General features: G+C 44.9%; 2 protein-coding genes across 7 annotated transcripts in view; one reads left to right on the plus strand and one right to left on the minus strand.

Annotated features, from left to right (window-relative positions):
• Pus7l (pseudouridine synthase 7 like) overlaps window positions 1–3,200 on the minus strand; it is a 21,826-nt gene extending 18,626 nt beyond the window's left edge. Inside the window, exon 1 of one of the 3 annotated variants that reach the window (XM_041642598.1) lies at window positions 3,120–3,200. Coding sequence is in view for 1 of the 3 variants with exons in the window: in XM_041642596.1 (XP_041498530.1) it covers window positions 836–943 (108 nt within the window). In the remaining 2 variants the exon portion in view is untranslated. Of the gene's footprint in view, window positions 1–835; window positions 1,181–2,867; window positions 2,934–3,119 lie in introns of those variants that run through there. The other 2 variants (XM_041642597.1, XM_041642596.1) reach the window with 2 other exon arrangements.
• The window catches only part of Irak4 (interleukin 1 receptor associated kinase 4), a 27,091-nt gene continuing 7,442 nt past the window's right edge, over window positions 3,007–22,655 (plus strand). The window contains exons 1-9 of one of the 4 annotated variants that reach the window (XM_041642599.1): window positions 3,007–3,241; window positions 6,505–6,624; window positions 9,855–10,022; window positions 12,776–12,921; window positions 14,440–14,628; window positions 15,295–15,455; window positions 17,877–17,941; window positions 20,160–20,274; window positions 20,681–20,790. In XM_041642599.1, the coding sequence (XP_041498533.1) occupies window positions 9,862–10,022; window positions 12,776–12,921; window positions 14,440–14,628; window positions 15,295–15,455; window positions 17,877–17,941; window positions 20,160–20,274; window positions 20,681–20,790 (947 nt within the window). In that variant the 5' untranslated portion in view covers window positions 3,007–3,241; window positions 6,505–6,624; window positions 9,855–9,861. Of the gene's footprint in view, window positions 3,242–3,418; window positions 4,172–6,504; window positions 6,625–9,854; window positions 10,023–12,775; window positions 12,922–14,439; window positions 14,629–15,294; window positions 15,456–17,876; window positions 17,942–20,159; window positions 20,275–20,680; window positions 20,791–22,655 lie in introns of those variants that run through there. The other 3 variants (XM_041642600.1, XM_041642601.1, XM_041642602.1) reach the window with 3 other exon arrangements.

Raw genomic sequence — 22,655 nt, forward strand, 5'->3', positions numbered from 1 at the left:
TTCTTTTATCTAGAATTAAAATGACTAAATTTTGAACTGGAGAAATGGCTCAGCAGTCAATCTAACTTCTTCTTGCAGAGGACCCCAGTTCAGCTCCCAGCACCCACATGGCAGCTCACAACCATCCCTAACTCCCATGCCAGGAGATCCACTGCCTTTTTCTGATCTCTGCTGCACCAGGCACACTTGTGGTTCACATACATACGTACACACAAAGCACACTATACCAAAAAAAGGCAAATGTATTAAAAATGTTTAAACTTAAAGAAAAAGACATAAAATGGGTCAGTCTCAAGTTCATCTGAATAGTACCTTTAGGCCCACAGAGAAGAGAGAAGAAATTAGGTTTGTTTTTACAGTGATTGTCGCCCTGGGAGCGTTGAGATCTCCTGGAGCTAATTCCAGAGACACTGCGGTAGCATTTTTATACACTGGAAGTTAGATCATGAGGAAGAGTAAAACAGAAAAGCCTACAGTAAATAGATGTGAGCAGTTCTCCAGAAGCGTAAAGAAAGACTAGTCAGCCGGGCGATGGTGGCGCACGCCTTTAATCCCAGCACTCGGGAGGCAGAGGCAGGCGGATCTCTGTGAGTTCAAGACCAACCTGGTCTACAGAGCTAGTTCCAGGACAGGCTCCAAAGCCACAGAGAAACCCTGTCTCGAAAAAAAAAAAAAAAAGAAAAGAAAAGAAAAGAAAGAAAGAAAGACAAGACAGACTAGTCAGTTCTGGTCCTTCAGCTTTCTCTAAATTCCCGACACGAAAGACAGAAAAATCCCAAGCTGACGAGAGGATATTTCTACCGAATCACCGGCTGCAGAGAAAGGAAACCATTACCGAGTTTTCTTGGAGCGGTGGCACAAGAGCAATTCTACCAGGAACCCCACAGTCGGCACCATCGCACACAGGACTGTGGGAAGCAACTTCACTGCTTGGCACTTGCATTTCCCATACTTTACAAGTACTTTGTCATCTTGATCTAAACAACTTAGCAAACACCCGCCCTCCTGGGTCCTTTCCATTGGGCCAAGAACAAATCGCAACGAACTCTTTGTATCACCATGTCCACGTTTATTTTCTTTAATTGTTAAATTCCCTGCAGTCCCTGCATTCCTAACGGAATCCTAAAGATTTTTCTTCTCCTGTCGTCTTCTCAGGGGAAAGACTTTTTTTCTTTCTTTCAACCCAATGTATCTTAGATCTGGAGACTAGAATAACATTGCCTGTTTGTTGTCACTGATCTTTCCAAACAGGTTCTTTCCCTTCTACCTCAGTTCCTTTACAGATCTTGTCCTGGACTTTACCATCTTCCCACCTCGCCTCTCTGGGAACTCCTTCACTGAGACTTCCACCCTCTTGAGCAGATCCTCTCAGTCACCCATGTGGATCATGTTTCTAGCCCCATCCCACATTCCCGCAATCTCCTCCGCAGCTCTGGCCCTCCATTTCCGCCATCCACTCTTATCATTTTTACTATCAAATTTACCACCTTCAGAAATCAATTTCCTGATCACACCTGTTTTGACATTCTTCAAGAGTTCCAACTCCCAAATTCTTAGGCATTGTGGCAGCTACTTCTGTCTAGCCAACTCTCATCTACTATGGGTAGCACCCAAGACACCGTATTAAAAGGTAAACTGTACCACAAGTGTTTAAAACCCCTATTGCTACATTTACAACAAAGTCTAAACTACCTACCCTGAGATTTTGTGTCCTGTCTACTCTGCACTGTGATATACCTTTATCCCATCACCCTCTAAACCACAGTTACACTCTCTAACCGCTCTCCTCACTACCTTTGTGGCAACTTTCTGCCCAGTCTTTTAGGATCACATTCTCAGAGGTTTGCACTGACCAATAATCTAATCTATGGGAACCAGCATGCCATTTTCTTAAAAAAAGAAAATAAAAAATAAATAAAACAATTTAATTTTCTGTACAGCAAATGTTTTTATTATTTACTGTCCATCTTCTTGAAGTTAGTGTCAATCCCACATGAGCAGGGCTTCTACCTCATTCAATACTGATTAGCCCACATTTAGAATAGCACCAAGCACATAACAGATACCACAGCAGGTCTACAATCAATATCGGTTGTTGGACAAAAACAAACTGGAACACTGTAAGAGCTGTTATAGCAATGAGGAGGAAGAGTTAACTTTTGTTTGTGATAACCAGAAAGGGTATAATAAATTACTAATTAAGTCTTGGAAAATAGTTCAAGAGACAGAAGAGGGGCAGAAATACCACACGCAAGTACAAACAAAACGGGAAATATGTGGAAGGGGGAAAAAACGGCCCAGAGCAATGGGAAGAGGGGAATCGGGTAGCAGTTTTGGAGACTACAGCTTAAGTCATGCTATGAGAAATACTGAACGCTCTGTCAAAAGTTGGAATCTGCCTAGTGGAGGTGTTTCTAAAATGACGGATGGAACTCAGCAGTCAGCTGTGACCAAGTCCACAGGGGTCCACAGGACTCCAGAACCCTAGGGATTCTAGGAAAAGAAAGATCATATAAAGACAGTCTAGGCTACACGTGGGGACTGCAGCGACAGCGACAAAGGCTTTCTAGCCAAGTAGGTAGCAAAGCAGCGGAATGCAAAGACAGGCGAACCGCGGGGCGCGGGCTGGGCTGGCAGGAGCTCCTCTGATGCTCCTCAGGGCGAGCCAAGACTGCGGGGGACCCAGCCCGGGAGATCTTCAGCCCCGACCCGGCTCCCGCGGTGCCCCCCACGCCTTCCTCCCCACTCCCAGCCCCGCGCCACCCTGTCCATGTCACCCTTCTCGGGGGCACCAGCATCGGGTCTTCCACGTCCGCCACTCTTACACCCACGTAACCCAGCATCCCACTAGACTTAGCCTGCTCTACCTCGCTTCCGAGAGAAAGCGGTCCTCCCGTGGGCCACAGTGCGCATTCCCGGAAGCCTTCGCCTGCCCAGCCTCCTACCGGGACATTTAAAGGGACAGGCTCCGACTTGTGTGGTTCCTCTCTGGTAGAGCAGCGGAGGGCGGGGAAAGGAAGGCGTGGCCTTCCGGGTTGGCCCCGCCCCTACTCTCATCCTCCCGGGCTGCCCTCGCTGAGGGTCCGGCACTGAACCGATGCCCTGGGAAACCCCATCACCTTGTCGCAGAAGATCTGAAGTCGTTCCGTGTCCCCGGCGCATCCTCCCCTCCCGAGTCCTCGCGGGACCCTGGCGGGGCGCCGGTCACCTTGTTCAGGAAGCGAGGAGCGTCAGAGAGGAAGTAGGTTGGGCGACCGTGGGAGGAAGGCTGCTCTCAGGCCAAGACCTCGCTGCAATCCTCTGGCCGGGGACCGGTTTGCAACCGGCTCGCTTTCCCCCAGATCCGAGAAGTGGGTGCACCCCCACAGAGGCGTGGAGAGCCCCACAGCCTTTGCGCGCCGGTCCGCTGGTGTCTCGATCTCTCGTGGTGGGGAGTAGAGGAAGCTGTCAGACAGCCAGTCAACAGGTGGAGGGAGGGACAAGCTCAGTACTGCTTGGAAGAATAAAAATGAGGAGAAAAAGCAAAGCCCTAGAGAGCCAGAAAGCTCCAGTCGCTTTCGGAATGGACACAGTGCCCCAAAATAGAAGATTTAAAAAAAAAATCGACTTTTCCGTTCCGGCTTTCCAAGGAAGAAACTACACAAGTGGGAGACTATTCTGGGAGTAAGCCTTCAAGATATATGTCAAAGAGCTCAGGTTTCTTTTATATTCCTATTTTCATGCTAAACATTTTTGCTACCTGCATGTTCCAGACTGACCTGATCTCCCAGGCCAAACTTCGGCCTTTACAGTCTTGCCTCCGTCCTGTTTCTGGTCAAAGCAGAAAACCCTGGTGCCGCCTTTGCCCTCTCTATTATCAGCAGACTTCTGTGGATTGCCCTGCAGAATGCACCTAGCGCTAGGGTGCCCTTTCAACCTTCCGCGTAAACTTTTGGTGTATGTCCAGTCACCTCTTCCTGTTTCTTTGTCCTTACTCTGCGCACCTCCAGGAAACCTCCGCTCTAGGGATGAATACAGAAATATCTGCACTCCCGTCGGAACTTCCACTGTCTCTTCTCTCAACTCAGAAGATAAGCAATTCAAAGGCCCTGATCAATCCCTCATCTCTCATCGCGCCTGCTTCTTGCTGTTTGTCTGTGGAAACGGTTAGGTCTCGCACCCAGCACAAAAGGTTAACTGAGATACCTAATAACATATCAAAGCTGATGCTGGCCATCAGGTTCTCCCAGCATCCCTCAGTCCCTACCTCCAGTACCTGGCACACCTGCCCCCTTACCCTGAACCCTGGGTACTGGGTACCAGCCCAACTACTGGGCTTCGCATCCCCAGCTCCTCTGGCCCCTGTATAACCCAGCCTTTTGGGCTATGCCAGTCTCTTGGCCCAGGCCACCACTTTTGGTAGGCAGTTCCTCTCTTGCTCACCCTGCCCCTCTCTCCTCAAATGGCCAGGCTCAATTTGGCCATGTTTACTCTGGATCCTCGTAGATATCTCTGTCAATGCCTGTGGCTATGCTCTCCCTCGTATCTATATAAGCTTTCTCCTCAGCCCCTGAGGAGCAGTCATGTCTTCCCTTTTATTTCTTTTCTTCGTTCAGAAGCACCTCCAAATTCTGTGCTTTCTACTCATTGTCCCCAGAAACTTCCCCAGCAGGCACCGCATTGAATAGTGTCCTCACTCCTGTTCTTCATAGAGATCTCAGGAGGCCCACGGGGACTAACCCTTCACAGGTACTAACCCTTTTAAAGTTGCAGCTCCTTGCCACTCCATCTAACACTGCCTTACTTACTTTTCTGTTACGGTGGCAAAACACCATGACCGAGGCAAGGTTGAGCTTAGGGATCTAGATAAGAGCCTTCTCCAAGCACAGTGGGAGAGTAGGAATGGAAGCCTGCAACAGACAAAACGAGAGATAGAGCAGCGGCTCAGAGTTCACATCCTGAACCACAAGCAGGAGGCTGAGAGAGCTCACTGGACATGGCCCAAGACTTGAAATCTCAAAGGCTGTCTCCACTAACTCCTCCTCATCCTCCCAAACTTGGGAACCAAACATTCAAATGAGGAAGACTTGTGGAGCCTTCTCATTCAAACCACCATAGACACCATTTAATATACGTTAAGATGCATTCTTAGCTTGCTACCTTCCTCCTCCATTAGAATAAAACTTCTGTGTGTTCTTGTCTCCTTTTTCTCTCTATTTTTCTTAATGTTTTATTTCCAGGCACCTGAATAATATCAATCTCAAATAGGTGAATGGATGGCAGTATATTTTTAGTTATATCCAAAGGATTTTAAGTTGCCACTGAAGTAAATCAGTGTATAAGAAACATAGATGTTGTCCATGGCATCAAAAAGGTCCCTTTGCAGATGTATCGCGGACAAATGGAAGTGTTGTAGGGTGAGAGTCACTGGGAGAGCTTATGTGAAACATTTTTGTTTGGGTATGGGGGGGGTGTGCAGTCAGTAAAACATTTAAAATATGGCAAAAATATAAGTATGAGAGTATGAGAATAAGAAGGAAGGAGTGATGGAGGGGAGGAGCCAGAGTGGGAGGAACCCTAACACTTTACATAGGAGGAGACTTGCAATTGTTCTTGCTTTGTTTTGGTTTTGGTTTTTGGGGTGTGTGTGTGTGTGTGTGTGTGTGTGTGTGTGTGTGTGTTTTGTTCTGGTCCCAGTGTCTTTGGGCCCCATCTCAAACCAGTTAGGATTTATTCCGTGCCTAAGCAGCAGATCCAGCACAAATTCCATCCTTAGCAGTCAGATCCAGTCTTTATAAACTTTGAAATACTGCAGTAGCCAAGGAATCAAACTGATCCCGAAGGTTGTTAAGCTGCCCTGAAATTGCTTTAATATTTCCTGAAATCTGGGGGGACAGAGAGGTTAACTGATGCAAAGAAGGCTGCTGTTCAGCTGTTTTAGTTCTGAGTCCTGGAAACAATTTCTGAAGTGGCAAAAAGAGGGATGAATTGGATGGCCCATTAGTTCCCCCTTCAGAGGTCACTCAAACTGCTTTTAGGGGTTTGAGAGCACTGATTTCAGCTGCCTCAAGCTGAAGGGACCATAGTTAGGATGCCTCAGAGGATGCATCTAAGGAGACACAATAAAACATAACAGATGGGAAAGATCCAAAACGTAAGACAGGAGGTAGTAACTGTACAACCTTGTGTAGGCAGAGATTTGCTGTCCTGCCAGTCAGTTCTGTACCACCAGCCAGCTCCCAAATAACCACACAGAGACTTACTATTAACTATAAATGTTCAGTCGATAGCTTAGGCTTGTTAATACCTAGCTCTAAACTAGCATCTTAAATTAACCCATAGTTTTTATCTGCACTCTATCACATAGCAGTATCTTTTTTCAATGCTGGATGTTCATCTGCTTCCCCAGCCTCTTGCTGGTAGCTCTCTGTGACTCCACCCTTCTTCCCAGCATCCTCTTTGGATCTCCGGCCTAAACTCTTCCTGCCCAACTATTAACCACTTGGCCTCCTCTTATTTAAACAGGTCAGAAGGTGCCTTGGCAAAGACACATCTTTACAGTGTACAAAAAGGTTATTCCGTAGCAACCTTGTGGGAACACTAAGAGGTCAAGTTAAAGAGGAAAATTTTTAGATGGTGATTAAGGTAAGTTTTGTTTGGTAAGTCTAAGTGATCAGTTATTTCTAGGTCTGTGCTGAGGGAGACATCATAACAGAGAGCACATAGTGGAACAATTCTGCCAACCTTGTGGTGTGGGAGGGGCAGAGAGAAGGAGGGAGGAAAGAAAAGAGATAGAAAGGTAACAGGGTCCAAGCCCTTCAAGAGGCACCTACCTCTTTAGGTAGACCCCACCTCCTAAAGTTACCACCAATTCCCATTATCCCATTAAACTATAAATCCATCTGTGGATGAATACATTGATAGATAGCAAGAGAGCCTGCATGATCCAAACACCTACCAAATGCACCCTTGCCCCCTCAGAAAGCTACATAATGGGGGCAAAGACTTGAAAACAAGAGTTTTGGAGAATTATTTCAAATCCAAACCATACCATACAATACCAGTATCTATAACTTATAATCTATTAAAAAGCATAATTCACATTAATGTGTAGAATGAGTTTGATCCCTAACTTATGGAGCTGAAAATATAATGACAGAGATCAATGACAAACAAGCAACTAATTATATGTTTGTAAATATATTGATGTTTGTATATATTGATGATTGTAAATATATTGATATAGTGATGAGTGGTGATTAACTATGGGGAGGGTCAACCTGTTTAGATATGATAGACAATGAAGGCCAGAGAGACATGAATACTAGCATAGAGGAGGTATACAGATAAAAAAAATTACTGTTTTATAGCTTTTATATTTTACACCATTTAAATATATCATTTACTCCTAAGATTAATTATATCTAAAAAATGAAAACATACAGAAACAAACTGTTGAGAGAATAATATGTCTGTTTGTCTTGATTAATTGGGAGGAAGGATTATTGTCCTTTGAGAAAGAGGAACAGAGAAAACCCAAGAGAGGTAAAAGTAGGAAATGGCCATGGGACATAAGGAGAGAAAAGTAGAAGGTTAAGTGAGAGCTGGAGGACAAATGGAGAGGCCTGGTCTCACCAATCTGCCCCATTCTCACCAATCTGCTTCTGTTCTCACCAGCCTGCCCCTGTTCTCACCAGCCTGCCCCTGTTCTCTCCAGCCTGCCCTGTTCTTACCATTCTACCTCTGTTCTCACCAGCCTGCCCCTGTTCTCACCAGCCTGCCCCTGTTCTCACCAGCCTGCCCCTGTTCTCACCAGCCTGCCCCTGTTCTCACCAGCCTGCCCCTGTTCTCACCAGCCTGCCCCTGTTCTCACCAGCCTGCCCCTGTTCTCACCAGCCTGCCCCTGTTCTCACCAGCCTGCCCCTGTTCTCACCAGCCTGCCCCTGTTCTCTCCAGCCTGCCCCTGTTCTCACCAGCCTGCCCCTGTTCTCACCAGCCTGCCCCTGTTCTCTCCAGCCTGCCCCTGTTCTCACCAGCCTGCCCCTGTTCTCACCAGCCTGCCCCTGTTCTCTCCAGCCTGCCCCGTTCTCACTAATCTGCTTCTGTTCTCACCAGCCTGCCCCTGTTCTCACTAATCTGCTTCTGTTATCACCAGCCTGCCCCTGTTCTCACTAATCTGCTTCTGTTATCACCAGCCTGCCCCTGTTCTCACTAATCTGCTTCTGTTCTCACCAGCCTGCCCTGTTCTCACCAGCCTGCCCCTGTTCTCTCCAGCCTGCCCCTGTTCTTACCAGCCTGCCCTGTTCTCGCCAGCCTGCCCCTGTTCTTACCATTCTACCCCCGTTTTCACCAGTCTACCCCTATTCTCACCAGCCTGCCCCGTTCTCACCAGCCTGCCCCGTTCTCACCAGCCTGCCCCTGTTCTCACCAGTCTGCCCTCTGATCTAAGGCTATGCACAGCAGCTCCATAGACCAGTAACCCTGTGGGGCGTCTCCTAGCTACAGCCTCCAAAGTGGAATACTAGGAGACAGGAGGATCAGTCAAATAAAGGTCCTATCAAGAGAGTAGCCACAGAGAAGGGCCATGGATTCCACCATACACAAAACAGTTGTCATGCAGATCTCATGGACTCGAAGCTGTTTGAGGTCCTTGGATGCTTCATGAATAGTAGCTGGGTAGGATATGTCTTTAATGCTATATAAACTAGTTTATTATTTTAATGCTATATAAATTAGTTTACTTTTTTACTTTGACCAAAGATTTTTCGTAAAATTATTTTGGGGGGGTGTTTGTTTGTTTGTTCGTTTTGTTTTTTCAAGACAGGGTTTCTCTGTGGCTTTGGAGCCTGTCCTGGAACTAGCTCTTGTAGACCAGGCTGGCCTCAAACTCACAGAGATCCGCCTGCCTCTGCTTCCCAAGTGCTGGGATTAAAGGCGTGCACCACCACAGCCCGGCAAAACTTTTTAATAGTAGATGCCAGAGTAACGGTTCAGTGGTTAAGAGCCTCTCTGCTCCTGCAGAGGGCCCAGGTTCAGTTCCCAGCACACACAGGGTGGCTCACAGTCAGCAATAACTCCAGTTCCAGAAGATCTGGTGCCCTCTCCTGACCTCTGCAGGCACCAGACAGGCACACAGGACACATGCACACACGCAGGCAAAATACTCATACACATAAAGTAAAATTAAATGTTGCTTAAAAATGAAATAGTAAAATGGGTATTAATTGAGAAAAAATACTTTAATTTCAAAGCGAAGCCTTTTCTATTTCATTTTATAGTTTGATTCCTGAACATGCTCCCAGGTCTCTTTCTGATAAGCTTCTTGCTTTTCATAAATTTCACTCGGAAAATTCCAGGGTCAGAATGAAGTCTTCCAATGTCTGTTTGTGGGAGAGAGAAAAAAATAATAATCCTAGAGTGTGATTAGATGACTTTCAGTAGGAGGTGGACTGGAGTGCCAGTCGCTCTGCGCTCAGACGGCCGGTCGGTTTCCGGCATCTCCTGATAGGCATGACATACGTATGCACGACATACGGCTTTTAGGCTTTTAGATGCTGTCTTTGAAACTGTTGTAAAGTTGTAGGGTTTTAACTTTTTTGTTTGTTTTTGTTGTTGTTTACTTTTATTTATTTATTTATTTAGTTAGTTAGTTAGTTAGTTAGGCTTTTTTGTTGGGTTTTTTGTTTGTTTTTTTTTTTTGAGACAGAGTTTCTCTCCGTATTCCTGGCTGTCCTAGAACTCGCTCAGTAGGCCAGGCTAGCCTCAACCTCAGAGATCTGCCTGCCCCTGCCTCCCCGTGCTGGGCTTAAAGGTGTGAGCCACCCCCGCCCGACTGACCTGTTGCCAAGTTTTAATGAGAATTTTTCATATTTCAGGTAGAAGATGAACAAGCCCCTGACACCATCCACATACGTGCGCAGCCTCAATGTCGGACTCATTAGGAAGCTGTCGGATTTTATTGATCCTCAAGAAGGATGGAAGAAATTAGCAGTAGCTATTAAAAAGCCGTCTGGTGATGATAGATACAATCAGTTTCATATAAGGTAATAGGCTGTTTATTTTTCCTTTTCAGTCCTTCGTGTCATAAGAAGGATGCAGGCACAAACACTGGCTAATGTAACTGCCTCTTTCCGTCTTAGCATAATTTAATAGAAAATACAAATTCAGATTTAAATGTCGTGCTGTGTTTTGCAGTTAAAACTCAATGTCAAGATTCGTCTGACATAGAAGGAAGAAAATAAGTTATTCTTTTTTAAATCAATCTGGTAAAAACTCTAAAGCCCCGGCTCCCAAATTGTCCTTCCTGCAAATGTCTGACCACATGGGGGCAGACATCAAAAAGTACGAGAGAGAAGCCCAGCTTTAAATATGAAAACTAAGTTTTCAGTGATAGTTTGTTGATATTTCCATTAAAAATTGGAGATGGTTTGTTGCAGCAGCCGTTCTGGAGAGAAAGGGCCCTTCAGTACTGAGGAGGGACAGTCAGAACGGCACAATTCAGGTAGTTGGCCATGTGCAGTCGACAGTGCACGCTGGTTCCCACGAGGCTCATGGGGCCCAAAAGCATAGAAGTTTTGTCCACAAATTTTGTGTGCATTAATAAAGAAAAGGCTAACTGTTGTTAGTGACAGGGTCTTGTGTGGTTCAAGGCTGCCCTTTGACTCCTGATCCTCCTGCCTCCACCTCCTAAGTGCTGGGATGACTGGAATGCACCAACTTGAAAGAGGTACTTGTCTCACGAAGAAATTGGAAGCTCATCCTCCATCCAAAAGATCAAACAATGCCACCAGTTGGACACAAAGCTGCATTTTGTGCCTCAGGGTCCAATGCAGCTGTAGTTCTTTCCAAAAATGTTAGTTTTGATTGAAGTTACTCATTTAAATGTAGTCCCATAAATGGGGACAGTGATATGCAGACAGGATACCTGGTCTACACTGTAGGGCATGCCACACCTAGAGAGAGGCTGAAAGAGCATTCAGGAGAGCTCAGATGTAGGCAGATGCTACCAACTGGCCAACTGGTGATGAAGGTTCACCGTTGTTCACTGTGTTATTCTTTCAAAGTTTCGTTGAGTTTGAAATGTTTCCAAGTCAAATTTTTGGAAGGAAAACAAAATGAACTGTTTCGGTTAAGTTTTCAGTATTAACTTTCTAATTTTCTTATTTTTTATTTATTTTTGGTTTTGAAAGACGGGGTTTCTCTGTAACTTTGGCGTCTGTCCTGGAACCAGGACACAAACTCACAGAGATCCTCCTGTCTCTGCCTCATGAGTGCTGGGATTAAAGGCATGTGCCACCACTGCCCGGTCTAATTTTTAATTTTAAAGGAATTAAATGAAAAAATAAAGATGTTTTCCTTTCTATTTAATTAAATATACTTAGGATCAAAATGTAAGCACATTCTGCTTTATGAAGCAGGCTTTTCATTTAAAATTATACAGCTAGAAGACTGACTATGTCATGTAAGGTGCTTGTAAGACTTTGCAATACAGCGAAGTGGTTTAAAAGTTTACACTTTGGCTAGAAGAGCTCAGAATTTGGACTAGACTCGGGTATATTTGAGTGAGCTGTATGGCTCCCATATGACTGCTCTACCCATCCCAGTCTCACTGGCTTATGGTAACACTCTCAGCTGTCTCTCTAGAGATATCCTGTAGCTCTCTGAGGAAATATTTGGTAAATAATATTAACCAGGTGTATTTGACTGGCATATGTGTATATGTGTTTATATGTGCATGTTAAGTATACATGCTTGTGGAGGCCAGAGGTCACTGTAATATTAAGTTGGGGGTGTCACCCCAGCCCTCTAACACCCCTATATCTAAGAAGTCTGAGATGATTGGAAGCCCCTGGCCTGGGAGTTGCCCCCATCCAGACTCCAACTCCCAGCCTGCCAAGCACTAACCCCTTTCCCCTGGGAGGGTCAGGACCACTCCTACAGGCTATGTAGACTTGCTCCAGAAAAAGGAACATGTGGTTTTGGGTTTGCCCCACCATGCTGTCTCGGTCCACCCGAGAGTGCCACATTTATTAAACATGGGCATTTTAATTGGGTCTAATCTGGTTTGATTGGAGTTTCTTGCATTGGCAAAGAGGCTTTTATTAAGATTAAACCAGTCACCAAGAGGTGCCTTGCACACTCTCCATCCATCTTGGTTTTTTGAGATAGGGTATCTCATAGAGATGGAGCTTATGAATTCATCTAGACTATGTAAACAGTGAGCATTAGGGATATGCTCATCACTGCCTGTCCAGTCCAATATCAGAGCAGGTGCCCTGCCCTGGCTCTTTGCCTGGATGCTGGGGGAACTCAGGTCCTCGGTCTTCATACTGACAATGGCAAGTGTTTTACCAGCTGAGCTATCCCCCCCTGCCCCAAAAGTTAGCTTACATTTGTTTAAAGTTCTTTATTTTATTCTATGACTATGTATGCTTTGCCTACATGTATGTGTTTGTACCACATGCGTGCCCATGCCCGTAGAGGGCAGAAGATGGTTTTAGATCTTCTGGAACTGGAAATACAGGTGGTTGTGAACTGCCCTGAGGCAGCTGGGAACCAAATCCTGATCTTCTGTAAAGGCAGACAGTGTTCTCAACCACCGAGCATTCCTCCAAGCCCAGTTGTTACCTTGAATTGTCATCATCTTTGGCTCCTTTTCTGCTGCGTCTTTCTCGTAGTTGGGATTCCTATCAGTCCTCTCCCACTCCCACTCCTTGGAGGGGGATGCGGGAGTGGCCCATCAGAGCCTATGTTAAGATGAACTCTTTGTGTGCTAGTTTTGTCTTTTGCTTTGCAGGAGATTCGAAGCCTTACTCCAAACTGGGAAAAGCCCCACGTGTGAGCTGCTGTTTGACTGGGGCACCACAAACTGCACAGTTGGGGACCTTGTGGATCTTCTGATCCAGATTGAGCTTTTTGCCCCTGCTACTCTCCTGTTGCCGGGTAAACTGGGTGTGGCCAGAGTGACGAATGGCAGAAAGTGAAGTGTTGGTTTTTCTTTTGAGTCTTTAATGGGATGAACAGACCTGACACTTGAGTCCTCTTTATTCTTTCAGCTCTCCCTAGCTTTTAACCATTGTAGATGCCCGATGCTCTGGGCTGTGCCGCTAAATTGATAAAAGCTCAGGGGTGGAGTCTAATCCCCTCAGAGTCAGGTAGTTTTTGTGCCAGGAGGGTTTATTTAGAGGGATGAAGAATGCATCCTGTAGAATAAAAGAACTTACTCTTTTAAGCCATGTCTCCCTCTAGACCCCCATTCGGCTTCACCTTGAGAGGACTCTCATCACGGCTTCCTCTGTGTTACTGTCCTTCTGTCCTCCTCATTACCCCAACTTCTTTTCTCTCTCCCGCTAGTTGATCTCGGCCTTTACTGTGTAAAGAATCTCTTAGAGTTCTTGTTGAACATGTAGATTCCTGGGCCCCATGTCACACCTTCTGTTTTGGTTTTTTTCTTTGTTTGGTTTTGGATTTTTGAGACAGAGTTTCTCTGTGTAGCCCTGGTGCTGTCCTGGAATTTACTCGGCAGAGCAGGCTGGCCTCCAACTCACAGAGATCCACCTGCCTCTTCATCCCGAGTGCCGGGACTAAAGCCATGCCCCACCACTGCCTGGAATCACACCTTCTTAATAGCACTCATAGCACTGAGTTCAATGTCTAAAATGTCTTTGGTTCCTTCTGCCCCCGGCCCTGTGTGTGTGTTGTATCTGTTGTTGTTGTTGTTTGTTTGTTTGTTTGTTTGTTTTTGAGACAGAATCTCATCTCATGTAGCCCAGGCTGATCTTGAATTTACTGTGTAGTCAAGACCAAAGTTGAACTTGATCCTCCTGCCTCCCCCTTCAACGTGCTGGGATTCCAGGTGGGCACCATTGTGCCTGCTAGTTGTCTATTCTTAAATAACTACCGTGTTTCCTAATTTCCTAATGGTTCTGGACCACTTTTGTGAACACGATCACTCTGTCTATTCATCTTTATCACAATGGACAGCATCATCCCGGGTATCTCCTTGTGTTTAGTGAGGATGCTGGCCAACATCTATAGAGAAGCTGCATGTGAGTTCCTGCTTGTCTTAGTTAGGGCTTCTGTTGCTGTGAAGAGATACCATGAGTACAGCAACTCTTATAAATGAAAACATTTTGTTGGGGTTGGCTTACAGTTCAGAGGCTTAGTCTATTATCATCCTGGCAGGAAGCATGGCAGCAGGCAGGCAGACATGGTGCTGGAGAGGTAGCTGAGAATTCTACATCCCAATCATCAGGAAGAGAGATGCTGGGTCTGGTTTGAGCATCTGAGACCTTGAAGCCCACTCCCAGTGACACGCTTCCACCAACAAGGCCACACCTCCTAATAATTCCTCTCCTTATGATCTTATGGGGGTCATTTATATTAAAATCACCATACTGTTTTTTCACATAGAAAAACTTTTTCTTACACAGAGACTAATTTTGTCTTCTCGTTCGGCAGATGCTGTTCCCCAACCTGTCAGCAGTATACCGTCTAGAGAAGCTGCAACGGTGGCACAGACACACGGGCCCTGCCATGAAACAGTCAGGACATCGGTGACGCTTATGCCAAGGCTAGAGCAGAGCTGTGGTCAGCCTGACTCCTCAAGCTCAGACGACAAAAGTTCAGCATCCAGTGACACTGGTACCCGTAAGTGATGCTGCCTGTTCTTTCCCAGTGGTGGATTTTCCGTTATGGTGACTTAAAGTAACCCTCTCCTGTGTGTGTTGTGGGCAGAGGCACGTTGGCAGGATCCTTAGATGTGTGTCTCCCTTTACATTTATATGATTTATTTATGCATTGACATTGCATCAAGGACTATTCTTTCAGTGACTTTAAGCAACGGGACATGCAAACAGTCACAAAAACTAAAAGGAAACGAGTCAACATGGTGCTGTACGCCTGTGCTCCCAGTACCTGGAGGGTAGAAGCAGGACGGTGAGGAGTTCGAGGATGGCTTTTGCTGGCTAGCAAACTCAAGGCTAGTCTGGTCTGCATGATACCCTATGTCAAAACTAAATTTATAAAGAAAATAATTCTTAAGTGTGACTACAGCTTTAGAGGAATAGACTGAACTTCACCAAATAATTATTTTGGGTGGAGATGGAGTGTTTGGTACCAACTGTAATTATCATGATAAAGCCTACGGTCTGTATTTCGTGAGTGTGTGTGTGTGTATGTTTGCATGTGTGTGTGTGTGTGTGTGTGTGTGTGTGTGCGTGTGTGTGTATGTAATCTTCAGAGTGAGAAAACAGCAGTTACTAAAGCCACATTCCTTTGCTTGAGCACCTCCCCCCTTGCCTTGTGATGCGCTAGGTTTCCACAGTTTTTCATTTTATGAGTTGAAGAGCATCACCAACGACTTCGATGAGCGACCTGTTTCTGTCGGCGGCAGCAGAATGGGAGAGGGAGGCTTCGGAGTGGTGTACAAAGGCCACATGAAGGACACGGCTGTGGCGGTGAAGAAGCTGGGAGCGGTAAGCTGTGCTCCCTCCTCCTATCAGGGCAGGCCGTCAGTCAGCCTTCAGGGGTGTATTATCTCCACACCTACTCCCTCTAAGAGGACCCCATCCTAAGCCTATCTCTTATCATGTAAGAATCTATTGAGGACTGTGGAGCCTCGCTTTAGGAAAGTGCTTATGGACCCAGACATAGAATCATGTTTATAATCATGGTAGGTTCACAAAAATAAGTTAATAAACTTTGCATCATGATGCTTCATACTTAATATAGATTCAAGATAAGATACTAGGAAAATGTTATCTGGATACTTTTGTATACATGTCCCATTTAAAAATACCATTTAGGTGCCAGTGAGATAGCCCGACAGCTAGAGGTCCTTTGTTGGGTCCATGGGAGTCGTGCAGAGATGGGGGACAGGCCATCAAAGTCTACTACACCAGAGGCAAACTTTGTTCCAGGTTAAAAAATTAAAAATTAAAAAAATAAATCTCTATGGGGCACAAAAATTTGAGACCAAAGCCAGAGATTGACTTGTATGACTGTAGCAATGGGCTGTTTCCCAACACCCCTTTTTAGAGCAAAAAGCAAGCATTAAGCATGAACAAAAGAATTTTTACAAGGTAAAACTCAGATACAAATTACCCTTCTTTACCATTTCCATTAACAGAGGGTTTTTTTTTGTTGTTGTTTTTGTTGTTGTTGTTTGTTTGTTTGACTTTTTTTCTTTTTTTTTGGTTACATTAGTGTCTGTATTTAAGCCATTGTTCTTCCCTGACTGTCCTGGACAGTGTTTACCAAAGCTCTGCACTTCTGATACTGCCAGTTTTGCATAGCAGGGACAACACATAACCCCAAAGTCACATACACCCCATCCTTTAAGGGTTAACTCAGCTCACATCTGTTGCTGGTCATGAGCTGACCAGAGGGATGCTCCAGCCTTGCAGACAGAGCTATGGGTTGGAAAGCAAAGTAACCCACTGTTAATAGTTAATCCTTAAACTGCTAAAAAAAAAAAAAAAAAAAAAAAAAAAAAAAAAAAAAAAAAAAAAAAAAAAAAAGTTGCTAACCCCCATATGTTCACTGTGGCATGTGCTAAATGTAATTTTAATAATTATACACACACCACACACATATTTGAAACAGGGTTTCTCTGTGTATTCCTGGCTCTCCTGGAATTCATTGTGTAGAACAGACTAGCCTCAAACTCACAGAGATTCATCTACCTCTGCCTCCCAAGTGCTAGGATTAAAGGCGTGCACCTCCACGCCCAGGAAAAAAAAAATCAATTTCCTTCCCTGTCCTTTGTTTCTATTTCTGTAAGGGTTTTTTACCTTTAGTTATTGATTAATTATATTATCAATCTGTTATCTCTTTAAAATGTCAATATCCTGTGTATGTATCTAACACAGGCATCCCTTGTCATTTATGTTACAGGTGCTTTCCTAGGCTTTGATTCTCTTTTTCTATTCACATTTGCTTTCACGATGTTACACAGAATTCTTTTTTAAAAGTTACTCTGTGGTGAAATTTTATGTTTCATTTTGTTCCTACCACAACCTAGAAAGGCTTATATATTTTTCCTTTCTCTAAAACAGCATGGACCTAGGGTAAAGTACTTGTATTTCTAGATGTCAATAATTCTATAAAACAAATAGCGTAAGACTGTGGGGAACAAGTGTACCCCTGTATTAATGAGCATTCATGACAGGAGGATGGCCAGGTCAAAGACCCCAGTGCCTCAGGCTCGTGGGAACGGAAGGGCAAGGCCTTTCTCTGGTCTGAGTATGGGTGTTGACCAGTGGTTGGCCTTCAGCTAAAGCCAGACAAGTAAAGGTCTCCGCCTCTGTTTCCTCAGCCCAGGTGACTGCAGCCTGAGGCTGCTCCCCTACAGAGAACCCCCTAGGAAGCGCTGTACTAATAAACACACTGAGTTTCTGGGTTGCTGGTGTGGCTCTGTCTCCTCAAGTGGACCGCTTGATCCCAGCTTTGTGTTACTTATGTCTGTCTGTCTGTTTCTCTTAGGCTCCTGTGGCTCTCTGTCAGATTGCTTAGGACCCAGCTGTGCAGACGATAGCAAGACATTATTTTTTATTCATTTTACTGTACTGTTATTGAACCCAGCGTCTTATACATGTTAGGCTAGTGCTTTACCCCTGGAGCTACATCCCAGCCCTCTTCGTGTCTCACTTGGTCAAAGGTCACGCTGGCTAAGCCACCCTTCAACTCCTCTGGAAGTCAGGCAGGTCTTGAACTTGACGTTCTCCAGCCTCAGCCTCCCAGATATCTGAGACCACAACCCTGCGCCACCAGACTTGGTTTACCGCGTGATTTTAAAGTAGGCGAATCAGCAGAGGACTCTTTCTTAACCCTCCTTCCAGCTCTAGGGGCCACAAGGTTATTGTATTGTGTTACAATATAAGTTTTTATCTTTCTAGATGGTTGAAATCAGCACTGAGGAACTAAAGGAACAGTTTGATCAAGAAATTAAAGTAATGGCAAAGTAAGTGTTGACATGTCAATGTGGCGTGGGACATGGCATGGGGCAAGGGGACCTGGTTTCGCGCAGATTTGGGTGTGTTAAGATGCCGGGTTGAGGCCAGCACTATTCATTCTCTGATTATATGATCACGTATACTGTATGCCAGCAGATTAAAAGTGGTCAGTGTTTTACATCACAGCAAAGTTACAGAGGATTTGAAGAGTTTTCTGTTGTCAGGTGTTCTAGAATTCCCGACAAGATCAGTTGTAGTTGATTAAAAAAAACCAACTATTTATAAATCTGGGAACGATGGTGCCCTCCTGTAATCCCTGCACTTGGGAGGTTGACAGAGGAGGTTTGTGAATTCTAGGACAGGCTGTGCAATGTTGCAAGTTCCAAGAGAGCCAGAGCTATAAAGGTAAACTCTGCCTCAATAATAAATAACTAAAAACAATAACTACTTATAAAATAACAGACCCTCAGAGAAGCTAAAATTCAGAGGGAACTAAGGGAATATTATATACAAAGATGTTGAGAATATATTGATGCAGAATGTCGGAAATTATTGGGCTCCATAAGGAAGGAGACAAGAGCCAAATCAGAAAATGTAGTGATTACGGTGACTGGCACTTGTATGATAGTCACTGTTCCGTCTGCTTCATGGACTCATTTAATTCCAAGAACAATGAGTACAACCCCCCTTTATTTATTTATTTTTTTAAAAAAAACAAGATTTAGAAGTGTGAAATAACTTACCCAAAGTCATGTCACCAGCAAATAATTAGTGTTAGGAATTTTTGGAGATGGCTTCTGGTCCAGATATAGCTAATTCCAGAGCTTTTGATCTGAATCCTGAGGAGGTTATTAAACAATCGCCATGAGGCCATCGCTATCCATCACCCACTCCATTGTTGACCTCATAAAATAGCTAACAGACCGAGGTTAGTTCATGTGCAGTAAAAATGGCAAATGGCGCACACGGAAACCCCTGTCAACGCTCTCTCCAGACTTGATCTCCTCATCTCTTCCTCCATTGTTGGTTCTGCCACTAACTTGAGGCCCAGGTGGTGAAGTGTCTGCCACGAGCAAGGCTCTGGGCTTGGTCACCAGCACCTGAAACGGCGCTTGGTGTCACATACTTGCCCCCCACCCCCAGTCGATTTGCTGCATCCCAGCCTCTCCTGTTATGGTTAAGTGTCTCTTTCTGCACCTTGCTATCAGAATGACCAATCCAGATGTCTGACCTCTGTCCACTGGGGAGTAAAATGGTAACATTGTACAGCTCAGTGAAACAAAACAGGTGAGCTACCACCTGCTTTAGAGACTGGAGAAATTTGTTAAACATTATCTAGTTGTATTTAAAATGTGCAAATTTGGTGGAAATGGAGAATTTATTGAATCAGCTTACACTTCTCAGAGTACGTCTAAGAGCAGAAGTCTGATTTTATTCCAGGGCATGCAGAATTATAGATGGCGTGGAATGAGCAAAATGAGCACAGCCTGAGTGGAGCGTCTCTCATGGGCCGTGTGTGCTTCGGGTTAGCCCAGCTCTTCATTAACGCCCACAGCATCCGTGTGGTGCGGCCCTGTCACGCCACCACCATGTTCTGTATGCAGGGAAGGACTGAGGCTGAGGTTGCCAGCATGCCTTGTGTCGCAGGCCCAGGAGGTGGCAGGACTGCACTTTCAGCTGAGGCCTGTGGCCTTGTTATCCTGTGGCTTTTGTAGTCATTTCTCTCCAGTGTAACAAAGAACTCAGATTGTAGACAAGCATGTGATGGAAGACTGTAAGCATGACAGGTAAACGTGGCTGAAGACGTTCCTGGAAAGCAGTGCCTTGGGTGTGTTAGAGTCGTGTTGTGCTAGGGATTTGTCCGTGCTCTAAGTTTCCAGATCTTGAAAAGGCGCTGAGCAAAGATGAGCATCGGCCTCGTCCTTAGCTAACCTGTCTCGGGTTCTGTTGATCTGATCAAAGGTGGCTACAGAATCGGGAGAGGTTCGCTTCTGCTATGGATCAGTAGTACTGAAACAAGAACCGTTTACAGAAAAGAATCCTCAATTTCAATGAGCCTGTTAGCATGTTATGAACATCTGTCAGTTACATATGACATGTATATTACATATTACATACACACATAGTTATGCGACTATCTCTTTGATCTTTCTGCTAAAACTCTTAACTTGAGTAACTGCTAGAAATATTTAGTCTAATCATTTCGCACGCTGCCTCACTTCACAGGTGTCAGCACGAGAACCTGGTGGAGCTACTCGGCTTCTCAAGCGACAGCGACAACCTGTGCTTAGTATATGCTTACATGCCCAATGGCTCCTTGCTCGACAGACTGTCCTGCTTGGTAAGACCCCTGTCACCAGACTGTCTCACTTTCCGTTTCTGTGTTATATTGCTAATGTTCACATTTGGTGGGGTTCCCTGAAACCACACTGAACTTACTGTCCCCTGTTCTGTAAAATGATGCAGTTTATGTGTTGACAGGTGTTGCAAATTTAAACCACAAAAGCATCGGCAAAGGCCAGATGTTGGCGATGGTCTTGTGCATTTGTATTTTCAAGGGAGGAGTGCAGCCTCCACTTAATCTTATGTGAGATTATTTTTTTGCAAGCTTTAAAAAATGTAACTCTAAATTCTTAGTGATATGGTTAGTGGTACAAAAATGACGATAGAGAATACTATTATGGGTTTTCTTTGGACTTCTTTTTTCACCTAAACCACTGTTTAAAATCTGTTTGTTTCTTCACAAGGATGGCACTCCACCACTCTCTTGGCACATGAGATGCAAGATCGCTCAGGGTGCAGCTAATGGCATAAGTTTTCTCCACGAAAATCATCATATTCATAGGGATATCAAAAGGTAAATCTACTGTGAAACTCCGAAAGCCATCTTTAAAGAATCATTTTCTTGCCCTTTTCTTTCGTGCATCTTAACGGATAGGGGTGAGACTTTTCCCGTCCCTGAAAAGCCCTTTGCGCTCCACACACCTGTCATCTCCCTTGTTTCAAGCCTCTGGCCTGCTTCTCTGGGGAGGTGAGGGTTTTCCTGGCTTTCGGATCACTGGTCTCTCCTGAATCACCTTCATCTCCGTGGTTATTCTTCAGTCCTCTCCACCCTTATGTTATTTACCTAGTTAGGCGTCTACTTGCTACATGCTAGGCATCGTACATGATATGGTTAGCAGATATAGCTCCAAGCGGAGTTCAACATCAATCACAACATAATAGAGTTTTCTTTCTTTCTTTCTTTCTTTCTTTCTTTCTTTTTTTTTTTTTTTTTTGTTTTTCGAGACAGGGTTTCTCTGTAGCTTTGGTGCCTGTCCGGAACTAGCTCTTGTAGACCAGGCTGGCCTCGAACTCACAGAGATCCGCCTGCCTCTGCCTCCCAAGTGCTGGGATTAAAGGCGTGCGCCACCACCGCCCTGCTCATAATAGAGTTTTCATGTTTATTAGTGTTCCGTGTTAATATAAAGGAGGATTTTGAAGGAAATGGTGTTGAAGCGAAGGCCTGAACAATGAGCAGGAAACAAGGAAGCACAGTTTGAGGGTAACTGTGTAGTCGATGACGAAAACATTCTAGAGAACACAAGCCTATAAGATGGATGTTAGGAGGGAATTTGAGGGCGGCTGGAGAGATGGCTCAGCTATTAGGAGATCAGCGATTAAGCTGCTCCTCCAGAAGTCCTGAGTTCAATTCCCAGCAACCGCATCTCTAATGGGATCTGGTGCCCTCTTCTGGCACAAAGGTGTACATGCAGCTAGCACTTAGGGGTAAAATAAATAAGAGAGGAAGGGAGAGAGAGAGACCATGATGAGTTGCGGGAAGTAAAATGGTTACAGTGTGACTGACTGGTGTGCAGAAAGTGAGGGGTAGAAGTCGTGAGAGGAAATTAAACAGAAGAGCAGGAGTCAAGTCTTATGGGGCCTGGCGGGCAAAGGCAAGGGTTTGATCATAGCTGTGATGAGATGCTCTTGAAATACAAAACTACAGCAGTACTTGTAAGCCTTTCCATTGCTGTGACCCTTTAGTACAGTGCCTCAGGTTGTGGTGACCCCCACTATAAGATTATTTTCTTGCTACTTCATAACTAGTTATGAATCATAATGTAAATATCCAATATGCAGGATATCGGACAGTAACCCCCGTGAAAGAGCCGTTCGACCCGCAAAGGGGACAGGAGAACTGCTGGATGACAGTATCGTATTCAAGTTTTACAAATCACTTTGAGTCGAGCATAGAGAGCGGTTTAAAACCAGGAGAAATTAATAGATCGCTGTAGACATCTTGATAGACACAGTTCATATGAGCAGAAGTGAACAGACACAAGTGCTTAGTGTGGCAAGACATGTTTGTATCTTAGCTGTAGAGGGCCAGGAAGAGGGGAGAAATCAGTAACAGCCTTGGAACTTACAGCATCCACAGTTGCACGCTGGAATAATTGGGACGTGACTCACTTATATAGAAAGAACAGGAAGAGGTTCCAGTTGGGGGGGAGGGGCGCTTTGAGAAGGGTATACATTCTGTGTTTGATGTTCTTTTAAGAGATGGAAGTAGCAAGGCTAAGCGGACAGTCTGACATAGAGATTTGAAGGTAGAAGTCTGAGCAGAGTGTATAGCACTTGCATGAATATGATGCTTGAAGAGTTATCATTTAATTACTGAAATATATAGCATAAGAGCCCAGGAGTAAACCCCAAGGACCCCTAAAATGTAACGACCAAGCA

This window comes from Microtus oregoni, unplaced genomic scaffold (assembly GCF_018167655.1).
Source record: "Microtus oregoni isolate MIOR12 unplaced genomic scaffold, Mior012 000077F_ref0000221, whole genome shotgun sequence".
Taxonomy (NCBI): Eukaryota; Metazoa; Chordata; class Mammalia; order Rodentia; family Cricetidae; genus Microtus; species Microtus oregoni.